Below are 24,203 nucleotides of genomic sequence, written 5' to 3'. Positions count from 1 at the left end.
TCGGTATTTTGTGGGGAAAGGATGCAGTTTTGTCATGGCTGCAAATAGTCCTGGAAATTCCTGAGAAATGTTGGAATAAAAGCTGTAAATAGACAAACCTGGACTGTGTGTGTTTGTCTGGAAGCCAAGCTACATGACAGTTTTACACCGCTGTGATATCTCTGCTACGGCGTGACTGAGAGATCGGAGCAAAGCGTGCGGCAGGAGAAGTGTGCCGGGCAGTAAAGAGCTAATTGAGGATCGTAAATCAATTAGCGGGGGTCGCGCCAGATCAAACAAATGCACAAGCACCAAGTGTAAAGTAAGGGCGCCATCTGTTGGTTTGAGTTTTGCTCATCCATAATTTGTTCATAATAACGCAGCATTAAATTCCTTTGTGTGCAGTGCATGGCTCATAACTGTATATGGTGTGTGCATATGTAAGTTTCTATAGTCCCCCATTCCTTTCTATGAGGGTTGCTGAAGGTTGAGGGCTTGTGCAAGTTAGGCTAGGAATGGAAGAGTGTCTTGTAATACTTCTCTTGGAGATGCCACAGGTCCCATAGCACAGATGTGCAATCACATCCCCACAGTAAAACTTTCAGGTTCCGCTTGCTGTTGCAAGAATTCTTGTTTACCCATGCTTTAGGTTTACCAAATGGTTTAGGTTTTAGCTGTTTGACTGTTAATAAACAACAGTTCCCCCAAAGTGGAAGCATTATGCTGCTAGGATTATTTTTATCAGGTCTGGGAAATGTGGTGCCAGTTTCACAACCACAGCATGCAGAACTGCACAGCACTGAAGCTATTATCAAAGTGCTAAATGATCGGTCTGATTGTTCTATCCAGAATATGACATTACTTTGACATAGCACTCTTGAAACACCCTAAAAGAATAGGGCAGGAACTTGCTCTCTGCTTCCCTAGAGGGCAAGACTAGATTTAAGTCACAGAAAGGTAGATTTTGGTTGAATCCAGATTAAGGCTACAACCTGAGTCAACATGGCTAGAACTGAAGAGTATGTCTCCAGTCCTAAGTGTTGATATTAATATTTCCCCCTGTTACAGAAGGAGCTGGTGTCTCCCCCACTCAAAAATCTACAAGTATTCCAAGGGGAACTTATTTTAAATGAAAGATCAGGAAAGATAGGGTGAAAATGAGACAAAGGGAGGCTGCTAATAGACGGTTTACTACAAAGATGGAAAAGGAAGTCTTCAGCTTTCCTGGTGTTGTTGGTTTTTTAAACTTTTTTATTAAATTCCAAGAATAAACTCCGAGAAAAGGAGCTTAAAAGGCTGGAACTTCAGCTCATTCCCGGAGATCTGACAACCCCTCAGTCCAGACACAAATGCTCCAGCCTTTGCGAAAAGGCTGTCTCGACGCTTCTCTAACGCCCTCGAGCTGAGCGGCTCTGGCGGAACCTTTGTCCTGCGCTCCCTTGTTTCTTTCCGGAGGCCGCTTAGCGTTGGAGCGCGTCTGGGCCCGATTGCCCCGTTGCCATGGGGATTGCCCGGAAGGAGCGTGTGCCCTCTTGAAAAAGCTCCCCTGGCTTCTTCCGGTGTTGCGAAAGCGGCGGCGAGAGGATAAGTCAGTAAAGGGGGAAAGAGGCTCCTGGGTGGCTGTCTAGGAGCCAGGCCGGGGTTTTTTTTTGGGGGGGGGATGTGGGATTTTTTTGGAGGGCATGCAAGCCGCGAGTGGCGTGGGCAGAAACCCCCTTCACCTGCCGCTGACTCTGTGAGCACCGCCAGCAATCCTCCTCCTCCTCTCCCTTGTTATAAGAATTCTAAGGCCTCAAATGTAGACTAAATATTCATGAATGCACACATATCTATATATATAAACCATGTGTCTGAAATAGTACGGGAGAGCAATCCTGAGGCCATTTTGACTCTCAATGACCTCAAATACTCACCTGCAGTGAGGGAGGCAAATAGGGAAAGCCTCCCCGTTGCCTTTGCGCTTGCAAATCCTGTCTTAAGGGTGTATTTGTGTATGAATAGGGGGAGCCTGTGACCTGGATTCAGGAGCTAAAGTATTAACCATCACGAAAGAATGGCCAGGCTGCCCAGCTAATGCAATCGGCGACCATTATCAGGTATCCTGCTAGGCAGGGTTTCTGCTGTAGACCGCCTCCAATGATAGATGTATGATGATTTTGGGGTGGTCTTTGGCTAAGGGGGTTGGGCAAGGTCAAGGTTCCTGCACACTTTTGTTGAGGGTCTCTCCCCTCCTTGGAAGCAGGGGAGGGGACTCTGTTGCAACAGAAAAATAAACATCTGCCTTGTTTTCCACTGGATTCTGCCTCCATCCATTCTTCTCTGGCCGATCATGGACTTAGGGGACTCAGATTCCCATGGGGAGTTGGGAAGCAAAAGCCAAACCCCAATTTTTACATCACCATTATCGAAATCACACAAGTCAGTTTCCCCCTCTTTTTTCTGTGTCCCCTAACCAGCCAGCAGTTCACATCTCTTCCCCTTTCCCGCACTCCAGCTTGCCCTGGCATTATTCACTTGCCTTTAGGAGCCTCTGGAAAAACAAAGGAGGAGCTTTCCACAACAACTTTGTCTCCGTGCCCTTTTTTAAAATTATGAAGCACTTGTTTAGCGAACGGCTGTGGGGCAAGTCTTGCCAGGCCACCAGGCTGGTGATGCTTCAAATGCGAGAGGAAAAACCGCTAGCCCCACATCCAGGCTCCCTCCGGTTTTGGACAAACTGTGATACCCCACCCCCACCAAGAGCCTTTAAATACAGTAGTTTCCAATGACAAGACAGGATCAGGCCCTGTGTAATTTGAGCTGAGTACTTGGAGAGCGTTTCCTTCCCCTCCTAATCAAAGCTGCATTCTGCATATCAGAACTGAAGACAGAGCCCCCACAAATCTCTGGTAGTCTTTGTAGTTCTTTTCAGAAATGTAACGCTGTACTGTAGAATTCTCAGACTGATTTTATGATGATACTTTTCAAATGTGAGAGTATGGTAGGCCTTCAAGCTAGGAGACACCTTGATTTTGAGGGAAATAAAAAGACTTTGTTTTTCTATCTTCTCCATACTTTTTGTCCTGTTATATCTTCTAACATCCCGGCAGTGACTGTGGTTTTTGAATAGAATTTGATATACTTTAATACTTAGTAAATGATAAAAAAAATCAACAATTCTGTGGGCAATTCTAACTGGTTAGGTTGATACTGTTCTTTAAACCGCCCTGAAAGCCCTGGGTATAGGATGGTATATAAACTCAATTAATAATAATAATAGTAGTAGCAGTAGTAGTAGTAGTAGTAGTAGTAGTAGTAATAAAGGTAAAGGGACCCCTGACCATTAGGTCCAGTCGTGAGCGACTCTGGGGTTGCGGTGCTCATCTTGCTTTATTGGCCAAGGGAGCCGGCGTACAGCTTCCGAGTCATGTGGCCAGCATGACCAAGCCGCCTCTGGCAAACCAGAGCAGCGCACAGAAATGCCGTTTACCTTGCCGCTGGAGTGGTACCTATTTATCTACTTGCACTTTGACGTGCTTTCGAACTGCTAGGTGGGCAGGAGCAGGGACCGAGCAACGGGAGCTCACCTCGTCACGGGGATTTGAACCGCTGACCTTCTGATCGGCAAGTCCTAGGTTATGTGGCTTAACCCACAGCGCCATCCGCGTCCCAGTAGTAGTAATACAAACAACTAATTTCACAGAGTTGTTGTGAGAATAAAAATTGGGTGGCGAGAGAACCATTATACCACCTTGAGCTCTTCAAAGGACAGGTGGGATATACGGTAAATGTAATACATGGAAGTAATTAAATAATACCAAAATATCAGTGACCAACTGTGGACCTGATTTATGCTTTCAGGCTGCTAAGATGTCGAGCCAAGAGAAGTGTCCAGACTGTGGCTCCTTGGAAATTGTAGAGGACTCTCATTATGCTCAGAACCAGCTGGTGTGCGCAGACTGTGGCTTCATTCTGACTGAAGGGCTTCTCACAACCACATATGCTGATGAAGAACATTTACAAGGTGAGGCTAAGAATAGCAAAATAGCTCAAAACTCTTTGTATCTTACAAAGACATAGGATTTGAGATACGACTTGCAAGCAGTTCTCAAATATAGACAGGCCCTACACCATTCAACAGTTTGAAAATGGGTGCATGTTTGAGAGCTTGGACCAAAGTTTGGCTGATATCTGTGTTTTTATCTCATAGAAGTCACATATTCACGGAGTACTGGTCAGAATGAGCAAACGAGCCGTTGTGTACAGCGAGGTACGTATTCTGCATTACTCTGTTGATGCTTTGTGGAAATTAATGTGCCTGTCATCCACAAGAGCTGCATTGTTTCATTTCTAAAAGCAAAGAGAAATTTGCATTTTTAAAACAGTCTTACCTATTTGCTGTGGGACCAACATCAAAACAACCTATTTTAGAATTTTGATTGCCTGATCAAATCCCACCTGAATCATTGACAGACTGGTTAACCATGGACCAGTCTGTTTCCATTACCATTAAACGGCCATTATAATTGTGTGTACAGCTGCAAAAAATAAAAATCAGTACATAACTAAAAGCCAAATCAAAATTAAATATGAAGTTGAAACAGCAATACTAACAGCCATTCTCAATTAGAGCCCCCAAAGACTTTCATTTGAAAAAGTTCTCCATAATATCCAAAAAAAGCCAAAGTAGGCTTGGTTTGGACACTCCAGTTACACTACCACAATTGAAAATATGTTATCCATGATTGCCACCCATCTATCCTCTAAAAGTGGGAGCATGTGAAACAGAGCCTCCACAGATTATCTTAGTATATGGGCAGCTTCATACAGGCAGAGACCTACCCTGCGGTTAGATTTGTCACTGATAAATGTGTATGTGGAAACATTTCTTAAGTACTGCTGTGGTATTTTCCCCCACAGGAGTCAAAGGTGTTCGGGATCTCTGCAAAGTTCTGCGGCTTCCTTCTCTGTTTGAAGATACAGCCGTGTCCTATTACCAGCAGGCAATCAAACGTCCCTGCTTCAGTTTAGTCAGATTGGAGAAGAAGGAGATGCTTGTGGGCTGTTGCGTCTTTGTGACCTGCCGCCAGCACAACTGGCCCCTGACCATGGGCACAGTCTGCCTGCTACTCTATGGAGACAAGGAGTTGTTTGCAAAGACCTATCTACGCTTCCTGAAGGAACTGGCACTGGATGTGCCTACTCTCAGCTTGATGGATATGGTGAAAACCCACCTCAACAGGTATGTTGAAGTTCTTATGCCCTTTCCTTGACAATACTTCTCAAAGTTGGTGTGCAATTTCCATATTTCAGAGACAGAATTTACAAGCATCATACGGACTGTGTGGTATATTGATTGGAAGGCTGCTGAAACAGCAAGCTTCTTAAAGTTCAGCAGGGATCGGTGTAGTCAGTGCTTCGATGTAGGAACCCTGTGTGCTGTGTGCTTCCATCATGGAAGAAATGGGTATTTTCATATGTGCATGTATACTCCAACTCCCTGATTTCTGAGATTTCATCTGAGGCACTTCAGGCAGGTCCAGGCTTTTCTCTTTAGCCACAGGGGCAGCAAACTTCCTTTTTTAAACAAATAATTCTCAGAATTGTGAATTCTGCTCCTGCTACCAATCCCGTAATTGCTTGGAAATCCTTCCTATTATTATTAAGGGCAAGAAGCCAACAAACAGAATTTTCTTGAGCACAAGTTAGGAAGAGTGTAAATTCAGCCCTGTCCATATAGTGCTGGTTAATGGAAGATGTTTGCTGTCAGAGCTGCCACCCAGTCCCAGCTCACATAGGACCAAGTCCGCCAGCGTTCACTTTATAAGAGTCTTTATTAAGTTACAGGTTTCATTTCCGAACTGCAGCGTGCAGCTCTACACCTTCTGCCCTAGGTCGGCGAAGACCCGTCTGAGTCCCCGCCTCTTGCACACCAGCTTAATACCCTAGCCTTGCTCCACCTCCTTCGCCTCTCCCTACGTCTCTGGGTCCTTCTGCCCCCCTGGGCCTCCTCCTTTCTACTCTCCTCTGACGCTGACCCCCCTGATCCTTCTGCCTCCTTGCGGCGGGCTTTGGGACCTGGCTCACTCTCCGGGCTGCTTACTGCTCCAGCTTCCGCTGCATTTGAACTTGGCGCGCGCGCCCAACTCTCTACTTTCCTCTTAACCGTTGCCTCGCTCTCTGAGGAGGGCGTGACCACCCCTGACTCGTGCCCTCCCTCCTGCTGACAGCCTCCGGAACCCGATGCCTGGCTACCTTCCTCCCTGCTGCTCTCAGTCTTGAGCGTGGGTCCCGACTTCCAGCTGCTGCCGCCCTCAGTTACGAGCGTGGGTCCCGACTTCCAGCTGCTACTCTCTGAATCTCCTCTGTTCCCTTCCTCCTGGGGTGTCCCCCCGGATCCCCCCCTTGCTCTGCTCACTGGGGCTCCCTTTTGGGAGTCCTCTGACTCACTGCTTAGGCTTGGAGATCTCGGGTCGTCATCATCACTCATTTTCCCTTCGGATTCCTCCCCCTCGCTCTCTGCTTCCTCCCTTCTCTGCGTCTCTGCTCCTGAACCCCTGACATCCATCCCCCCCTCGAAGCCCCCCCTTCCCCCCTCCCCGCTTTCAGGTGTGGGTGCTGGGTGCTCCATCATCACGGGAGGGAATGCCGGATACAGTTCGCTCCCCGTGGTTGGCCGCCAACTGAAGACCTCCGAGTCTTCCTCCTCGCGGTCGCCGACGTTGACCTGTTCCGCTTCCATCTCTGTACCGCCGTGCTCGAACCCAAGGTCCTCCCCGAACACGTCCATGTCAGTCTCTGCGTCGGTCGCTCGACCTGGCATCTCCAGCCACTTCCGGCGCCATTGCTCCTCCGGTCGATCGTCCCACCAATACGAGGTGTCTGACGCCGAACCCGCCGGCGATCCTTCTGGGGAACGGGTGCTCAGTGCGGGTTCCCCGTCCGAGTCGAATCCATGGAACGTGCTGGAAGAAAGTGTGGGCGTGAACAGCCAGTCGTCGAAGAAGCTCGCTGGCATGGGTCTGTGTGGGAAAAGGGCATGAAACTCGTCCTTGAGCAGGGGTTCCTCCAAAGCGTAGTCTGGCACCCAGCTATTGGCGCTGGCCCGGGTGCCCTCTCTGGCTAGGAGGTATTCGACTCCCTCTTCCCCCCATCTGGAGTCCAAAATCTCCGTGACCTCGTTGATGGGGTCTTGCTGCGTCACCCCTCGCGTCTCCGTCCGCTCCCGGAACGGACTCGGTGCCGTCCCTGGCTCCTGGAATCTGTGAGGTGCCTTGTAGGGAGTGAGCACCGACCTGTGGAACACCGGATGCATTCTGGAACCCTCCGGCAGCACCAGTCGGAAGGCTACCGGGTTGATCTGTGCTTCGACTTGGTACGGACCAATTTGCTTGTGCCCCAACTTCTTCTTGGCTAGTGACCTGGTCGGCACTGCGTGGGCTGCCAACCAGACCCAGTCTCCCACTTGGATCTCTTCGCCAACCCGCCTGTGCTTGTCAGCTTGCACCTTGTAGGCGTGCTTAGCTAGCTCCAGCTGCCGTCTGAGTTGATCGTGTACCGCCTGCAACTCTGACGCGAACGCGTCCGCCGTCTGTGGTTCTCCGTCCCCCACTCTCTCCCGTCCCGGGAAGGTTCTGGGATTCCTCCCATTGTTGGCGAAGAACGGCGTCACCCCTGTGGACACGTGCTTCGTGTTGTTGTAAGCGAACTCGGCGAGCGGCAGGTAATCCACCCAGGTCGCAGGTTGTTGATTGGCATAGCATCTCAGGTACTGCTGCATGATGGCATTGACCCTCTCTGCTTGCCCGTTGGTCTGCGGGTGTCTTGCTGATGCCAGATCGACCTTGACATTTAGAAAACTCATCAGCTTCTGCCAGAAATTCGAGACGAACTGGCGCCCGCGGTCGGACAGGATAGACCGCGGCAGACCATGCACTTTGAACACGTGATCTATGAACAGTTTGGCGGTTTGTTCCGCCGTGGCCACCTTCGCACACGGAATGAAATGTGCCATCTTGGTGAACAAGTCCACCACCACTAGTACAGCTGTCTTGCCTCTCGAGCTGGGTAGATCCGTAACAAAGTCCAGGGCCACCCTCTCCCACGGTTCAAACGGCGTTTGCAGCGGTTCCAGCAGTCCCGCCGGTGGTTTGTGCACCGGTTTGGCCCTCTGGCAGGTGTCGCACCTCGCAACGTAGTCCGCGACTTCCCCTCTCAGTCTGGGCCACCAAAAGTCCCTTGCGACTAATTCCACCGTTTTTTCCGTGCCAAAGTGCCCGGCCGTGGGTGCGTCGTGCAGCTGCTGCAGTACCCTGGCGCGAAGTTCGTCTCCCGGCACGTAGATGGCCCCTTTACGTAAGAGCAAGCCGTCTCGTATCTGGAACTCGTCGCCCTTCGCCGTGCCCTTGTGCACCTCTGCCATCTTCGCCTGCGCGAAGGAGTCGTCCTGCAACGCCCGCCGCACCGCATCCAGGTCTACTGTGGCTGAAGCGCACGCCCACGCTGTTGGCGCGAAGATGTGCATGGCTGCCGCTGGCGTCGCCTCTTCGAGGTATTGCGGTTTGCGGGACAGTGCATCCGCCATGACGTTGGTGTCGCCTGGGACGTACTCTATTCGGAAATTGAAGTCAGCAAAGAACTCCGCCCAACGTATCTGCCTCTGGTTCAGGAACTGAGCCGTGCGCCAGTGCTCCAGATTCTTGTGATCCGTGCAGACCTGCACCGTGTGCTTGGCGCCGATCAGGAAGTGCCTCCACGCCTTGAAAGCTGCATGAATGGCCAGCAACTCCCTGTCCCAGATGGTGTAGTTCTGCTCCGACTTGCTGAGCTTTCTGGAGTAGAACGCTCCAGGCCTCCAGACCCCCTGTGGGTCCCTTTGCAGCAGGACAGCTCCCACTGCTCTATCGGACGCGTCTGTCTCTACCCGCATCGGTCTGCTGGGGTCGATATGCAGCAGTTGCTCTTCCGACGCGAAGAGACGCTTGAGTGCTTGAAAGGACTGCTCCGCCTGCTCCGTCCAGATGAATTTCTTTTTCTTGGAGCTTAGCGTGTCCGTAATGGCCGCCGTCTGCATCGCGAACCCCTTGATAAACTTGCGATAGAAGTTGGCGAAGCCGACAAACCGCTGGACCTCCTTCCGGTTGCGCGGGCTCTTCCAATCCAACACCGCACGAACCTTGGCGCTGTCCATGGCTAGCCCCTTGTCCGACAACTTGTAACCCAAGAAATCCACCTCCGTCGTGTCGAACTGGCACTTCTCCAGTTTGGCGTACAGTCTATGCTGCTGCAGCCTCTTCAGCACCTCCCGAACATCTTGGTCATGGGCTTGCTGCGATTCGGAGAATATCAGGATGTCATCCAGAAAGCAGACGCACTTCTTGTAAAGGAGTCCCGCCAACACATGATGCATGAAAGCTTGGAAACAGTGAGAACCGTTTTGCAATCCAAACGGCATCACTCTGTATTCGTAGGTGCCCAGAGGCGTGAACATGGCTGTCTTCCACTCATCGCCCTCCCTCATGCGGATGAGATTGTACGCACCTCGCAGGTCCAACTTGGTGAACACGCGTCCCTTGCGCACCGTCGCTAGTAGGTCGTCAATCCTGGGCATGGGGAAATCAGAAGGCTTGGTCATCTTGTTTAAGAGGCGAAAATCCACCACCAGTCTTTTTTGGGGCGTGTCTTTCTTCTTCACGAAGAAAACAGGACTGCCCCCTACTGCCCTGGACTCCCGGATGAAACCGCGCTGCAAATTGTGATCTATGAACTGTTTGAGTTCCTGTAATTCGTCCTCAGACATGGAATACAGCTTCCCTTTCGGCAGCGTCGCCCCTGGTAGGAGGTCAATCTTGCAGTCATATTGCCTGTGCGGTGGTAGCTTGTCAGCCTCTTTCTCGCAGAAGACCTCCAGAAAGTCTGCGTATTTGTGGGGGACTGCTTGCAACGTTCCCAACTGCAGTTGTGATTCCTCCTCCTCTCCCTCCTGTCTGGGCAGGATGCAGTGTTCTGCGCAATAAGAGGAGCCGAAGATCAGCTGTCTCTGGTACCAAGCCAGTGTCGGACTGTGCCTGTCCAGCCAACTCATGCCCAACACAATGGGCGTGTCCGACAGTTGGGTGACATTAAAACTGATGACTTCCCTGTGGTTGCCAAGGCGCATCACCATCGGTGGCGTTTGCTTCACCACCTGCCCCCCTAGCAACTCTCTGCCATCCACTGTGACGACTTGCAGGGGCAGAGTGGCAGGCAGTAGCTGTATAGCGTGCTGCTCCACAAAATCCTGCGCTATAAAGTCTGCGTTGCTTCCAGAATCCACAGAAAGCGGCACTTCGATAGTGACGCCATCGGGTAGCTGGAGAGATGCTGTGAGCTGCACTACTGGTTTGGGTGGGAGGGGGTCCGTGGGTTGCAAGATCGCTGGGGACTGCTTCACTGATGCGTCTGGCTGGGCCCCAGTGCCTCTGTCTCCAGCCAGACATCGTCGTTTCCCTGCTGTGGTCCTCCTTGCTGCGTTGCTGCAGTCACCATTGCTGAGGCTGCAGTGTGCTTGTGGAGCCTCCGGGGACACTCTTTCGCCAAATGGCCTGGATCCTCGCAGATGTAACACTTCCTGTTCCCTCTAGGAGGCTTCGCTTTCACTGCTGTCGGTGCTTGGGCTCTGGCTGCTGACTGAGCCCTTGCACCTCCAACCTCCATCGGTTCCCCTCCCCCTCCAGGCGGAGGTGTGGATTGCGCACGCGCTGCTTCTCTTGGAATGAAAGAGAAACTTCTCGCTGCTTCGCGCCCTCCACGTCCTTCATCTCTGCACCATGGACGTTCTTCCAGCCTCACCCCCACAGTCAGCGCCCTTTGGACCACCTCCTGCGTGCTTCGGGGCCTCTCCCCCCTAGCAATCTCATCCTTGACCGCAGAGCTTAGACCCTCCCAGAACAGGTCTCTGACAGGGGGCGAATCCCGGTCCCACTCTAAGGCACTGACCAGCGCAAAAAAGCGGGCGTGGTACTGCCGGACGCTTGCCCTCCCTTGTTTTAGTCCATGAATCTCCCGTCGGGCAAGATCCACATCAATAGTAGACAAAAAACACGCATCCATCGCTTTGATAAAGGCATCTGCATTCTGAAGCGCCGGGTCTTTATCCCTCCACAAATTGCGTAGCCACGCTTTAGCATCCCCATGCAAATGGGATAGTATGAACCCCACTTTCTCTTCCTCATCTCTAAAGTCTTTTGCCAGCAGTTGCAGTGCGCACATTACGTCTGCTCGAAAATTGGGGTACTGTTGTAAATTCCCATCGAAGTGAGCCACAAGCCCTCCTGCTCTCCGTGCCAACCCAACCCCCTCCGGTCTGGGTCCTGGCTGCCCGTGTTTAACCCATGCTTCAAACCTGGCGTGGAGATCTCTGTAGGCGGCTGCCGCATCCTCCTCCCTCTTCTTGGATGCCAGTACCTCCGCGTTCAATTGGGTAACTGCCTGTTGCAGCGCTGCAACTGTCTCTGCTTCCGTCATCTCTGCTAACCGTCGTGAGCTTGCTCCCAAACACCGATCCCCTCCTCCAGCTGCCTCTCTCTCCGCTGCGAGATATCAGGTGTCCGAAGCTTTTGAGAGACGGGTCTTACTGTCAGAGCTGCCACCCAGTCCCAGCTCACATAGGACCAAGTCCGCCAGCGTTCACTTTATAAGAGTCTTTATTAAGTTACAGGTTTCATTTCCGAACTGCAGCGTGCAGCTCTACACCTTCTGCCCTAGGTCGGCGAAGACCCGTCTGAGTCCCCGCCTCTTGCACACCAGCTTAATACCCTAGCCTTGCTCCACCTCCTTCGCCTCTCCCTACGTCTCTGGGTCCTTCTGCCCCCCTGGGCCTCCTCCTTTCTACTCTCCTCTGACGCTGACCCCCCTGATCCTTCTGCCTCCTTGCGGCGGGCTTTGGGACCTGGCTCACTCTCCGGGCTGCTTACTGCTCCAGCTTCCGCTGCATTTGAACTTGGCGCGCGCGCCCAACTCTCTACTTTCCTCTTAACCGTTGCCTCGCTCTCTGAGGAGGGCGTGACCACCCCTGACTCGTGCCCTCCCTCCTGCTGACAGCCTCCGGAACCCGATGCCTGGCTACCTTCCTCCCTGCTGCTCTCAGTCTTGAGCGTGGGTCCCGACTTCCAGCTGCTGCCGCCCTCAGTTACGAGCGTGGGTCCCGACTTCCAGCTGCTACTCTCTGAATCTCCTCTGTTCCCTTCCTCCTGGGGTGTCCCCCCGGATCCCCCCCTTGCTCTGCTCACTGGGGCTCCCTTTTGGGAGTCCTCTGACTCACTGCTTAGGCTTGGAGATCTCGGGTCGTCATCATCACTCATTTTCCCTTCGGATTCCTCCCCCTCGCTCTCTGCTTCCTCCCTTCTCTGCGTCTCTGCTCCTGAACCCCTGACATTTGCCTTTTGTGATTCAAGCTGCTCAGCTTGCCTTTTTGGTGTCCTTGGAAAATGCAGGGCCTTCTGCCCTTTGCCCTTTCACAGAATGCTTCTTTTTGCTCATGTCCCTCTTTCACCTATTTGTCTTCTCCATCCTGCCACATCTCCCAATCCAATGGCTTGTTTGGTTTTCATCTTTCCAGCTTCAAGATTTTCCAGAATACACCCAGCGTCCCGACTAAGTTTGTGGAAGAAAAGGAGCAGCTGGTGGCAAGGACTATCCAGATGGTGGAACTTGCCAGCGACACGTGGCTGGTGACCGGCCGGCACCCCACCCCCCTAGTGACAGCAGCAGCCTTCCTGGCTTGGCAGTCTCTTCGGCCTGTCGATCGCCTCACTTGCACCCTTTCTCAGTTCTGTAAGCTTGCTGGTATGGAGGCTCCCCGGCCAGCCCACCAGAGACTGAAGTTGCTGCATAACATCCTCCTGCAAATGGCTTCTCAGCTGGGCTGGTTGCGAGTGCTGAAAGTGGACCGTCGGAGTGTGGCAAAGTACATCGGTGACCTTCTGCGGCACCGCCGTGTGCTTCTACAGGCTGCCTTCCGCATCGTGGATACTACGGAAGACCGTGGCCTAGAAAACTCAGCAGCTGCACCACTGCAGCTAATCGATGAGAGCGCGGCAACAGTAGAAGAGGCCTCCCTTTCAGGAGAGAAGCAGAAGTTCAGCAAGCGGAAACCTTTGCTCCCACCCTGCGTCTTGAACCCCGCAAAGAGGCTACGAACTCCTCAGCTAAGCCTTAAAGATTCTGCTATCACTGGGGATGAGCCCATTTTAGACAGTGAGATAGAGCAGTATATCCGAACTCCAGAAGAAAAGGAGATGTTTAGCAAGGCTCAAGCGTGCCTGTGAACTCAAAGCTGCAAGTGATTCAGACAGGCTTGCAAGAAATAGCCTTCTGATACATATTATCTCTAGGAGGCTTAGTTTGGTAAGTATAGAGTATACACTTCCAAAGTTTATGCTAAATACATTACTTCTGGTAAATGAGCCATCATAACCACTAGAGGATTGTGAAAATTTGTGTCCTGGGCTTTTTAGACTTGTCTACCTATGTACTGTCTGAAGCAAAGGGATTCATTGGTTGCCAGATGTGATTCCCGCCCCCTGCCCCCCCCCCCAGCTCTCCTGCCCCACTAAGAATCTCCCGCATCCTTCAGGCATGGCTCCTTCCACCCTGCTGTGGTAATAATTAAAGACAGGTTTGGGTGGCTTGGATAACTTTGGTTACTGGTAGGGACCACTAGTAACTAGTTGGCGAGGTTGATTATTTTCCTTCAACTCTGACAAGAGGTATAGGAAGTGGCCACATTGCAGTGGTTTGCATGCTGTTTAGGACAACTTTTGGTGTAAAGATTGGCAGGCTTCCATGCGTATCTCTGGGTGAGAAGTAGTATCCACTCTTGAAGGGTTGGGTGGAGGCAGTCAGCCAGCCTGAGCAACAAATACCTCTTTGAGTTGGCGTTTGACTTGAATTAATGTTTGTCTGGTCTACTTATGGTCCTCATAGTTAGGCATGAGAGAGTGGAAGAGAAGTGTAAAAATCTAATTGCAAGTTGTTTCAGACATTCATGCTTTAAACCTAGATCCAGAAGAAAAAGTTGTGGCTTTGCAAGCATCTCTTTATAGAACATGGTATGGTGGTTCCTGAACATGATGCCCGTGTCACTAGATAGGTGGTGAGTCAGTCGCCCTGATTAATGGAGCTGCTTAGTTAATTTTTGTCCCTACATGCACACGGTGAGGGGAGAGCGAGCGAGCGAGCGAGCAAGGGGCCTCCCGTGGAGCTCCCGCTGCCAGGGGCAGTCTACCTGCTGGGGCACGGGGCACATGCAGGGAGGGAGGGAGGGGGCTGGTGCCAGGCGCTGCCCAGAGAGGCCTCCTAAATATGACCCGTTGCATCTGATTTTTGTGCCTTCTTTATTTAGGGAGTCATAGCAGGACTTCTGAAGAAATGCGGATAAGGGCATGCTTTAACTTCAAAGGGAGAGAGGAGATATGCCAGAGTGTTGTGGTCATTGTAGGATTAGCCAGGTTCATTACTTTGTCCAGTTCCAGTTGCTGCATTTTAAGGAGGAGATAGACAAACTAGAGGAGGAATCTTTCTGGCTGTGGGGGGCCAAAAACTTTGACGTGTGGGTGGGGCAACTAGCAAGTAAATCACATTCTGCCATTGTGACATCAAAATGTTGGCAAGTGGGTTGTCTTGACTACCTGCCAACATAAATTGTGTAGGGTTCCATGTTGGGGTTCCAGAGTGCAAGGGGCTTTGGCAGTGTTAAGCCTTGTAAGCCTCCCTGCATTCCTCCTTTCCGTCTCTTATGTCAGAGATCAAAAGGAGCTTCACGGAATTGCTTTCAAAGCCTTTTGCAAGTCTTCAATGAGCTGCAGCTTGGACAGTAGGAGCGATGGTTGAATGGGAGCCTACTTTAATGGCATCCCTTATTGGGCAGGTGAGCGTGGCTTCTCCAGATTGGCCTCGTGGGCAAATGGGACTGGTGGGTCACGTTTGGTCTGTGAGCCGGAGGTTGTGCACCCCTGAACTATAGCATATTCCAAAGATGGTGAGGAGTCTGGAAACCTAGTCCGATGAGGAACAGTTGAAAAAGCTGGGCATGGTTATCTTGGAGAAGGAAAGGAAAGGAAAGGAAAGGAAAGGAGGCAGGAGAATAGTTCTCAAAGAACTGAAAGACTGTGATGCAGAAGGTGGAGCAGATTTGTTCTATGTTACTCCAGATGACAGATGTACCGTATTTTTCGTCCTATAAGGCGCACCGGCCCATAGGACGCACCTCATTTTTTTGGGGGGGAAATGAATTAAAAAAAAAATATTTTCCTCCCCCCCCCAGCCCTGGCTGCCGCCCCAAGCCTCGCGCACCCGGTGGGACCTCCTGCCGGGCGCGCGAGGCTTGCAGAAACTCGCCCAAAGCAAGGGGAGCCCTCCGAAGGGCTCCCCGTGCTTCGGGCGATGGGCTGCCGCCCCAAGCCTCGCGCACCCGATGGGACCTCCTGCCGGGCGCATGAGGCTTGCAGACACTCGCCCGCAGCAGGGGGAGCCCTCCAGAGGGGTCCCCGTGCTTCGGGCGACAGGCTGCCGCCCCAAGCCTCGCACACCCGGTGGGACCTCCTGCCGGGCGCGCAAGGCTTGCGGACACTCGCGGGGGCTGCAGGCTGCTGCCCGCAAGCCTTGTGAGCCCGCGGGTACTCCCACCGGGCTTGCAAGGCTTGCGGATAGCTTCCTGAAGCCTGGAGAGCGAGAGGGGTCGGTGCGCACTGATGCCTCTCTCTCTCCAGGCTTCAGCGAAAGCCTGCATTCGCCCCATAGGACACATCCAGATTTCCCCTTCATTTTTGGAGGGGAAAAAGTGCGTCCTATGGGGCGAAAAATACGGTAAATGCAATGACTGAAAACTTTTAAATAAGATGGTTTTGACTTTACGTTAGGAGAAACTTCTTAAGTGTATGAGTAGTTCAAAGGCAGATCAGACTGCCTTGGGAAGTAGTGGGATCTCCTCCTATGAAGGTTTCTAAGCTATGGCTAGATGCCCATTTGCTTAGGAAGCTGTGTATTTGCAAGATTCCTGCACTGAATCCGTTGAGCATTGGACTAGATGACATCCAAGGTCCCTTACTACTCCATAGTTCTGTTTGAAGATGTTGACTTCCTGCTGACTAAATGGCATTTCCAGGTGCAATTTACCTATGTATGTCAGAGACTCAAGGTCCACATGTCCAAACAGGTGTGAAACAGCATGCCGCATGAGAATTATTCATCTCAGCTGTTTATCTGACAGCAGCAAAAGCTAAGCTCTTAACACGATGGATCATGGATTAAAACTGCCACTTTTAGTAAAGATTCCACCGTTGTCCATAGAGTTTCCTGGGAGACCACGGGCGAGTCACACTCAGTCTAATCAATCACAAGGGTTGTTGTGAGAATGAAATGGGATGGGGAAATGAGAACTATGTATGTCACTCATACATAGTTATTTGAAGTAAGGGTGGGGCAAAAATGCAATAAGCAAACATTGCAAGCAGAGGCGGGATCAAACTTTTAAAAACACTTTATTAAAACTTGAAATAAACAGCAGTATAATGTGCTACGGCATAATATAAAGAGTTGGTGTGGTGTAAAGGTTAGTGCCAGACTAGGACCTAGGAGACCAGGGTTCAAGTGACCGCTCAGCCATGAAGCTCACTGACTGACCTTGGCTCTCAGTCTAACATAGGGTTGTTATGGGGATTAAATGAGGAGGGGTAGAATCACGTATGCCATCTTGAGCTCGTTGGAGAAGAAGGTGGGCTATTAAACAATCAAGCAAGCTTTGAACAACTTGTACAGTGGTGCCTCGCAAGATGAAATTAATTCGTTCCGCAAGTCTCTTCGTCTTGCGAGTTTTTCGTCTTGCGATGCACGGTTTCCCCTAGGAATGCATTGAAAATCAATTAATGCGTTCCTAGGGAAACCGCCTTCAGACCAGGTCCGGGGACAGTCTGTCCCCGGACCTCATCTGAAGGCTGGGGGGGGGGCAAGGGCTTTTCTTCCCACCCCCAGCATTTTAAAAAACCCCGGGACAGCGGAGGACTTCTCCGCTGTCCGGGGCGATTTAAAAGCCCCTGGGAAGGCAGGCAGGGGGGACAAAGACTTTTGCCCCCCGCCCGCCTTCAGAAGAGGTCCTGGACCTCTTCTGAAGGCGGGCGGGGGGCGAAAGTCTTTGCTCCCCCCCGCCTGCCTTCAAAAGCCCTCCAGGACAGGCAGGCAGGTTGGGAGCAAAGACTTTCGCCCCCTGCCCGCCTTCAGAAGGTGTTCCCTCCCCCCCCCGCCCGGCTTCGGAGCACCGGGAGAAGCGATCTCCCCGCAGCCCCTTGCTTCAAAAGAGAAGACCCGCTGTCCCCGGGGCAAGCTTCGTTTTGCGAAGCAAGCCCATAGGGAAATTCGTCTTGCGAGGCAACTCGAAAACGAAAAAACCTTTCGTTTTGCGAGTTTTTCGTCTCGCGAGGCGTTCGTCTTGCGGGGTACCACTGTAAAGTATCCTGTTGATACCTTTCCTGAGCAGAGTTCTGCTGGATCACAGTAGTTGGCATACTTAATTTTATTCCATTGTTGTAAACTTCCCTAACAACCTACTTTTAGCTAAAGGGAAGAATAAACATCTATTAAATAAAAAAATTTGTATCCAGCTTTGGATAGCGGTTATCTCAATGCATCCAGGAAACATGCAAGCAGGGTGTGGAACTGACAGTTCTTCCTCAGTTTGCTGCCTTGGCAACTGATATTCAGTGGTATTAATGCTTGTGCAGTGGCGTAGCGTGGGGGGTGCAGGGGGGGCTGGCCGCACCGGGCGCAACATCTGGGGGGGGGCGCTCGCACTCGCAGCTCTCTGCCCCTACCTGGTTCACTCACTCTCTCTCACTGCAGTGCTGGCTGTGCGAATCCGATCCGAGCCGCCCACTGTGGAGGGGGTGGGTGCCAGGCGTGTGGTGCGGAGAGAGAGCGCAGCACTGAGCGCGGGAGAGAACCACAGCAGACCAGCCCAGGCAGCAGCAAGAAGAAGCTGGCAGCGGCGGCAGGTTAGGGGTTAGGGGGCGCAAATTACTTGCCTTGCCCCGGGTGCTGACAACCCACACTACGCCGTTGTGCTTGTGAACATGGAAGTTCCATTAAGTTGTCAAGGCGAGTAGCTGATACGAATTTAGTTAATTCCTTTATAGGGCCTCCTAAACTAGGGTCCATCTCCCAATCATGAATCCCCTAAACGTTGGCATCTTTGTCTTCTCCTTAAATCTTGGTTTGCAAGAATTTCTTTTTCTAAGATGTGTGCTGCAACACATGCATTATTTTAAAACAAAATATGCTTGCTTCAGAACAGTTTGTTTTATATTTGTACAAATTATTCAGTAGGTTAATTGACTAAAACTCATGATCAGTTAAGTTTTCTTCAATAGGTTGATAGCTCTTGGGATTTCACACCTACCCAGTTATGCTTCACATTGTGCCATTTTATGTATAAGGTTTAAACCAGTGAGTAAGAATTAAAAAAAAATTAGCCACATTGTGCTATTCAAGCAATTTATCTAGTACTGTCAGGTGAGCTGTTGGGGACATAGCTCTATTGGCCAGCAATGATATTTGAGTTTCACATCTGAAGAGCAACAGATTCAAATATAAATACTGATAAAATAAATAATGTGCTATAGTAATTTTCCACTGATGCCTGCTTCCATAGCTATTGTAGAACAAACCCTGCCATTAAAATGTGTATGTGCACCTTGATTCTTGGCTATCTGTGTTAAGAGTACAAAAAGCAACATTTCGTAAGAATGCATAATACCCTTCTGTTTGGCAAACATATGTTTAGACTGAGCTAAACATCCTAGTTTTTAAAACTGTAAGTCACAGTGTATTACAAAAACAGTGTTTGTAAAGAACTCTTTTAAAAGTGTCTTACTGTGAATAATGGCAGCTCTCATACTCAAATATTTAACGTAACAAATCCAGCAGGCTTACCAAGTTTACTTTGGCAGTCTTGACTGCTTTATACAGGCATGATAAGTATTCAAATCATTTTAGAAACAAATGTCTTGTTCATAACACTTTATTGTTAGAATAAACAGCACAAGTCAGAGTTGAAGCACTTTATTAGTTTTACAGATGAAAATTGGGGCTTCAAGGTTTATGGCGGAATCTATCAATTAAGAGGTAGCTCACTAATCAACACCACACCCTTAACATGTGGACAGACAATGCAAAGATGCAATTCAGACCAGTTAATATTTTTTCGTCTGAAGGCAGGGAGATCTGAAATTTGGATGAAACTGTTGCCAGATCTCAAGACTGGATGCTTATTTGTAAAACAGAAACACTTCCCTGTACTGAAAGAATTAGATGTCAATGAGATTATTTCTGTCAGGCCTTTTCCCTGATGTGGTAGTACTGTGTGTGCTTTTTGTTTTTGTTTTTTAAGGGTAATCTTTTAGCCATGCAATAACTTCCTGTAGTTTGTCTAGAAATAGTTTCACCGTGCTATCCGCTGTTTTAGGAAATTGGGCCAAATGATGAGCTTTCAAAATGTGAATATAGAAAATCGCTCACTTGTGTTCTAGTGCTTTCCCCTCCTCTAGTTCTTCTCTTTTGTTTCCTTTTCTGTTTTGATATGTATGCTTTTAAGGCATGCAGTTTTCTGAAAATATTGTCGGAAAATTCAATATTTTGGGAGAAATTACATGCTTTTGTACATAAGCTGCTGTTTCTGTTCTAAAACTTTCCTGGTAATGACTTTCTCATTTTCTCTCTTTCTAGCTCTGTATCCTCTGCTGTATCCCGCTCCGTTCAAGACTGTTCGGCAGAATTTGTCTTGGTTCATGTGGTGCCTTTCAGGGAGTAAGAAGGTTAGACACACTAAGATGGCTTGCATCTTGGGTTTTAGTGCAGAAACAGTCTATTCTACAGAGTTCCTCTGACTGTTGATACCTTTTATGCAGATGTCTTCATGGCATAACCTTAAATGGAGAGGTAGCTGTTTGGCAATGGCCAAGGTCATGCTGTGGAGCTGTTCTACCATAACTCATGAACTAGTAAGGCCTGCTAATATTGCATGATACCAGAGCATAACAGCACAGGTTAGGTGGAGCTGTTAAGCGATCATGGGACTCGGCTTAGTAGCAGAGCCTTTCCTGTGTCTTCCTGCAAAATTATATGAATATTTGGGGGAACCCATTGCCCTGGACAATGGATAAATTTACAGTACAAAATTAACCCTTTCCTGGCATGGTTCTCATTGATCCTCTGGGGGGAGGCCCCAGAAAGCAATTCTGGAGAAACACTTGTTTTGTTTGCTTATAATTATTACATGATTGTAATCCCCTTTATTGAAATTGCTGGCTAAATGCCACTAATATCAGTCTACAGACCTATCTGGCATTTTGCTTACATGGAGAACCTGACTCTGTTTAGCTTGAACTGAAAATTAACTATTTTATACGTAACAGAATCTGAGACCTTGTGGGAAAAGGGTGGGTAGGAAATATTTAAGCCCCTGATGCTGAACCTTTGCTGTTCTTTATTTGTACAGATGGTACAGGCATCACTCCAAACCAGGAAAGAAGGAAAAAGAGAGAGGTGAGATTGAGGTGGATATCCAATTCATGAGGAGCAACATGACAGCCAGCATGTTTGATCTGCCCATGAAAGATAAGTCACGGAGACCATTTGGCAAGCTGAAAGACAAGCTAAAGGGGAAACGAGGCAATGGATTGCCAGACACAGCTTCAGCTATGGTTCCTAGCATTAGTCACTCCCCGGCTGACAGTGAGGAAGAGTCAAATGAGAAAGAAAAGAAAAAATCAAAGTTCAAGACCTTATTCTCCAAACGTGGTTTACAGAAAAGCAACCTCTCTCAGTCCATGTCTGTGTTACCTTCTCTCCAACCGGTTACAGAGAGAGTTCGACTTAATCCCAGTGACTTTTCATCGCGATGGAGTGATAGTGATGATGACACTTTAACTCCTGTTTCAGAGAGTAAGTATTGTCTATTGAAAAGAGAATATATTTCTCATATGTTTTAACAGTTGTGTAGTTTACAAAGTGTGCTAAGTAGTAAAATGTGCCATTTCTTCATAATAGTTAAAGCTGGACTTCTTGTATTATTTAAAGACAGTGCTTGGAAGCTGTGAAGTGTCTTCATGATTGTGCCTAATAGTTGTAAATGAGTGGGATGCAGGTGGGTCTCAGTGTACTGCTGTTGTTAAGAGCCATCAGTTGATCTAGGGCTGGATTAGGTATTAGTATTTTCAGTAGTATTAGGACTTGTGCTTTCACTATTCTGATGCTGATTTCTTTCTTTTCAGAACCCTCCACAAATGAGGGTCACAGAAGAGGTCATAGCTCAGATAAGAGCAGCACTGCGGACCTCCGAATCACAAAGGCATCCTTGAACCCTTTTGATGAAAACATCTCAGCAGAAGAGAAGCCAGAAAAAAACTCAGCTTCTGTGAAACCATCTCAGACCAAACGCGTCAGGCCAAGGTTAGTCTTGAGAAATGAATTTTGAGAGCTTGACATGCTTTAAGGCTATTGCTACCCAGTGGTTTTCATTGTATGTCATAGAAAATATTTACTTTACAGGCTGAGTAAGAACTTTCCTCCTGATAGGGCAGGCATGCCCTGTGTAGGTTTCAGTTGATTAGTAACTCTGCAGGTACCGTATTTTTTGCACCAAAACACTCACTTTTTTCCTCCTAGAAAGTAAGGGGAAATGTCTGTGCGTGTTATGGAGCGAATGCCTGCGGGTGACGGCGGTGGGCGGGGGGGGGATCTGCTGCAGTCGTGAGCAGAGGATCCATAGTTCCCCTTCCTTCCCTTCTCCGTGGTTACAAAGCATGGATCCACATGGATCCTCAGGATTTTTGCATTGGGCTACTCCAAACTCACTGTCAGATCACATGTCTGTGGCCACAGCATGAACACACAAAAATCATATATCTACTATTTCGTTTAGAATATTTTTTTTCTTGTTTTCCTCCTCTAAAAACTATGTGCGCGTTATGGTCTGGTGCGTGTTATAGTGCGAAAAATACGGTAATTTGTAGGGTTTCTGTCTCTAGCCTTCTTGAAAGGAGAGAAATGACAATGCATGCTGCCTTCAGAACAAAGATGATCCACTTTCTTGCGAGGGGAGGGCAAAGAGAGCGAGCCAGTCCCTCTTCTGCCTCCAGGATGGAATGATGTCTAGCAGAGAATGTAATCCCCTTTATTGAAGCACACTTCCAAGGACTTAACTGAGAACCATGAAGCTCTAGACAAAAGTCTGTAAATATGTGACACATGACACACTTAATCTAGCTTTGAGGTCCTGTGACAGAAAAGGTGAAATAGAAATATAGGTAACTCGCAATGCTTATTTTACCTACGTGATTGCTGATTTGGGCCGGGGGTTGGGGTGGAGCAGAACAAACAAACAAATGGAGAGTGGAGGAAACATTACAGAGCAGCATGCTAGAGCCCTCGTGCTGCCTGCTGAGAACCAGGTAAGCGAGACACCTGGTTCTGAGGGTTCCTGGCTCTACGCGATTTTGCTTTTATGTGCAATGGCCAGGAATGTAACCACTGCATAAGATGCGAGGTAGCTGTAATTATATCTTCTGTTAGTGCAGGCATAGGCAAACGGCTCTCTAGATGTTTTCGGCTGACAGCTCCCATCATTCCTAGCTAACAGGACCAGTGGTGAGGGATGATGGGAGTTGTATTCCCAAAACATCTGGAGGGCTGTTTGCCTATGCCTGTGTTAGTATGTCTGTGAATATTCACTTGGATGAGAAAACAAACTTTTTCTAGACATCTTGGGAACATGCCCAACATACTGGTAGCATGCCGGCTACCAGTTTCTTATCACAGATCTGTAAAGGCCCCCTGTTCCAGGAGTGACGTCCTTAGCATTTTAGAAATCTTCCATGATGCTTCCAGAGTAACTATTTCTGAGACTCATGTGGTAATATGGATAAATTATTTCATAACAGCATGTTCTCCTTTTAAAATAGGCTATTTCTTCTCTTCTCTTCCTCTTCCCCTTTACTTTTTCTTTTCTTTTTCGAAAATGGACTTTGCTGGCTAAATGCCACTAATATCAGTCTACAGACCTATCTGGCATTTTGCTTACATGGAGAACCTGACTCTGTTTAGCTTGAACTGAAAATTAACTATTTTATACGTAACACACCCTGAGGCCTTGTGGGAAAAGGGTGGGTAGGAAATATTTAAGCCCCTGATGCTGAACCTTTGCTGTTCTTTATTTATACAGACGGTACAAGCTTCACTTCAAACCCACCACCCTTTCTGTTATTCCAGAAGTGGGTTCAGATGATGAGCAGCTAGGTGATTATTCCCAGGGTACTGAAAAGAATGCAGTTTCTGGAGATTTGTCCAGGAGTGGAGATGGTTCCACAGAGTTACGGTCCTCCATTGAGGGGGGAGAGCTGACAGCAAATAAAAAGGCGACTGGTGAAAGGCAGACTGAAACACATCCTGCTAAGCTCAGGTGAGAGGAATTGGGGGGGGGGAGCAAAGATAAAGGCTCAAGTGCTATACTGTGCATGGCTTTGATTCTTCCCTCCCCTTTTTAACGCAGTAAGGGATTTTGTGTCCTATGGACAGGTGAAAATCTTTCCCTGTTGACCTGTATCTATTTCTTGTAGCAATGTCAATGAAGGAACGAAACTGAGCAAAGGTTTGTTTTGCTTAGGCAGTAATCAGACTCTATTGTAACATGACAATAAAGGTATCATAAACAGGAATCAGCACTTCATATTATACCTTTAATTTTACTTTATTTTTTAAACCCACTGTCCTGTTAAAATACTAAATATAGTTTTCATGTTCTGCCAAAATAAGTGAAAGCAGCAGTTGGATAAATGCTTAACTTTTTTTAAAAGCGGTGTTAGTTGTGATCATAAGTGCAGTGCAATTTACTGCGGCACAGGTTTTGTGTTACCTAGATTTCTGAAGTGTTCCACGGGTGTAATTTAACTAAAAAAGAAATCAAGGCAAACTTTTGCAATAAACTTTGTTGAAAACTCTATTTTTCACACTTGCTAAACATCTGGTCCTTGAAGGGATATAAATAAATAAATAGGTAAGTAAAACTTTTCATTTGAGAGCTTCTTAATCAGTCTTGAAGTGTAGAGAGGAGGGCAGAATAAATCTTCTGTTTTAACAGTAAATATAAAATCTAAACTTGCACTAATAGAGGTATGTAGAAGAGGAAAATGTACTTTATTCTTTTTAGAAGCCAAAGC

General features: G+C 48.8%; 1 protein-coding gene across 2 annotated transcripts; it reads left to right on the top strand.

The window, feature by feature from the left end:
- The first annotated feature begins 2,031 nt into the window (after window positions 1-2,031).
- On the top strand, window positions 2,032-23,415 carry LOC309519503 (transcription factor IIIB 50 kDa subunit-like). 2 transcript variants are annotated; one of them, XM_082200575.1, is made up of 9 exons: window positions 2,035-2,075; window positions 3,820-3,982; window positions 4,169-4,228; window positions 4,879-5,200; window positions 12,557-13,344; window positions 19,714-19,802; window positions 20,486-20,931; window positions 21,261-21,438; window positions 23,210-23,415. In XM_082200575.1, exons 2-5 carry the CDS (start codon window positions 3,829-3,831, stop codon window positions 13,263-13,265), a joined length of 1,245 nt encoding a protein of 414 aa, XP_082056701.1. In that variant the 5' UTR covers window positions 2,035-2,075; window positions 3,820-3,828; the 3' UTR covers window positions 13,266-13,344; window positions 19,714-19,802; window positions 20,486-20,931; window positions 21,261-21,438; window positions 23,210-23,415. The 2 variants fall into 2 exon arrangements, with proteins under 2 accessions (XP_082056700.1, XP_082056701.1); XM_082200574.1 differs by lacking the exons at window positions 19,714-19,802; window positions 20,486-20,931; window positions 21,261-21,438; window positions 23,210-23,415 and having other exon boundaries at window positions 2,032-2,075; window positions 12,557-13,413.
- The last annotated feature ends 788 nt before the right edge of the window (window positions 23,416-24,203 follow it).

Source organism: Podarcis vaucheri (assembly GCF_965113315.1).
Source record: "Podarcis vaucheri genome assembly, chromosome: 15".
NCBI classification, from domain to species: Eukaryota; Metazoa; Chordata; class Lepidosauria; order Squamata; family Lacertidae; genus Podarcis; species Podarcis vaucheri.
This window is presented reverse-complemented; position numbering and strand designations above follow the sequence as displayed.

Coding starts and splice junctions, on each gene's coding strand:
- LOC309519503 (XM_082200575.1), top strand. CDS start 3,829: ATGTCGAGCCAAGAGAAGTGTCCAGACTGTGGCTCCTTGGAAATTGTA. Junction 3,983..4,168: donor TGATGAAGAACATTTACAAG/GTGAGGCTAAGA, acceptor TTTATCTCATAG/AAGTCACATATTCACGGAGT. Junction 5,201..12,556: donor GTGAAAACCCACCTCAACAG/GTATGTTGAAGT, acceptor TCATCTTTCCAG/CTTCAAGATTTTCCAGAATA.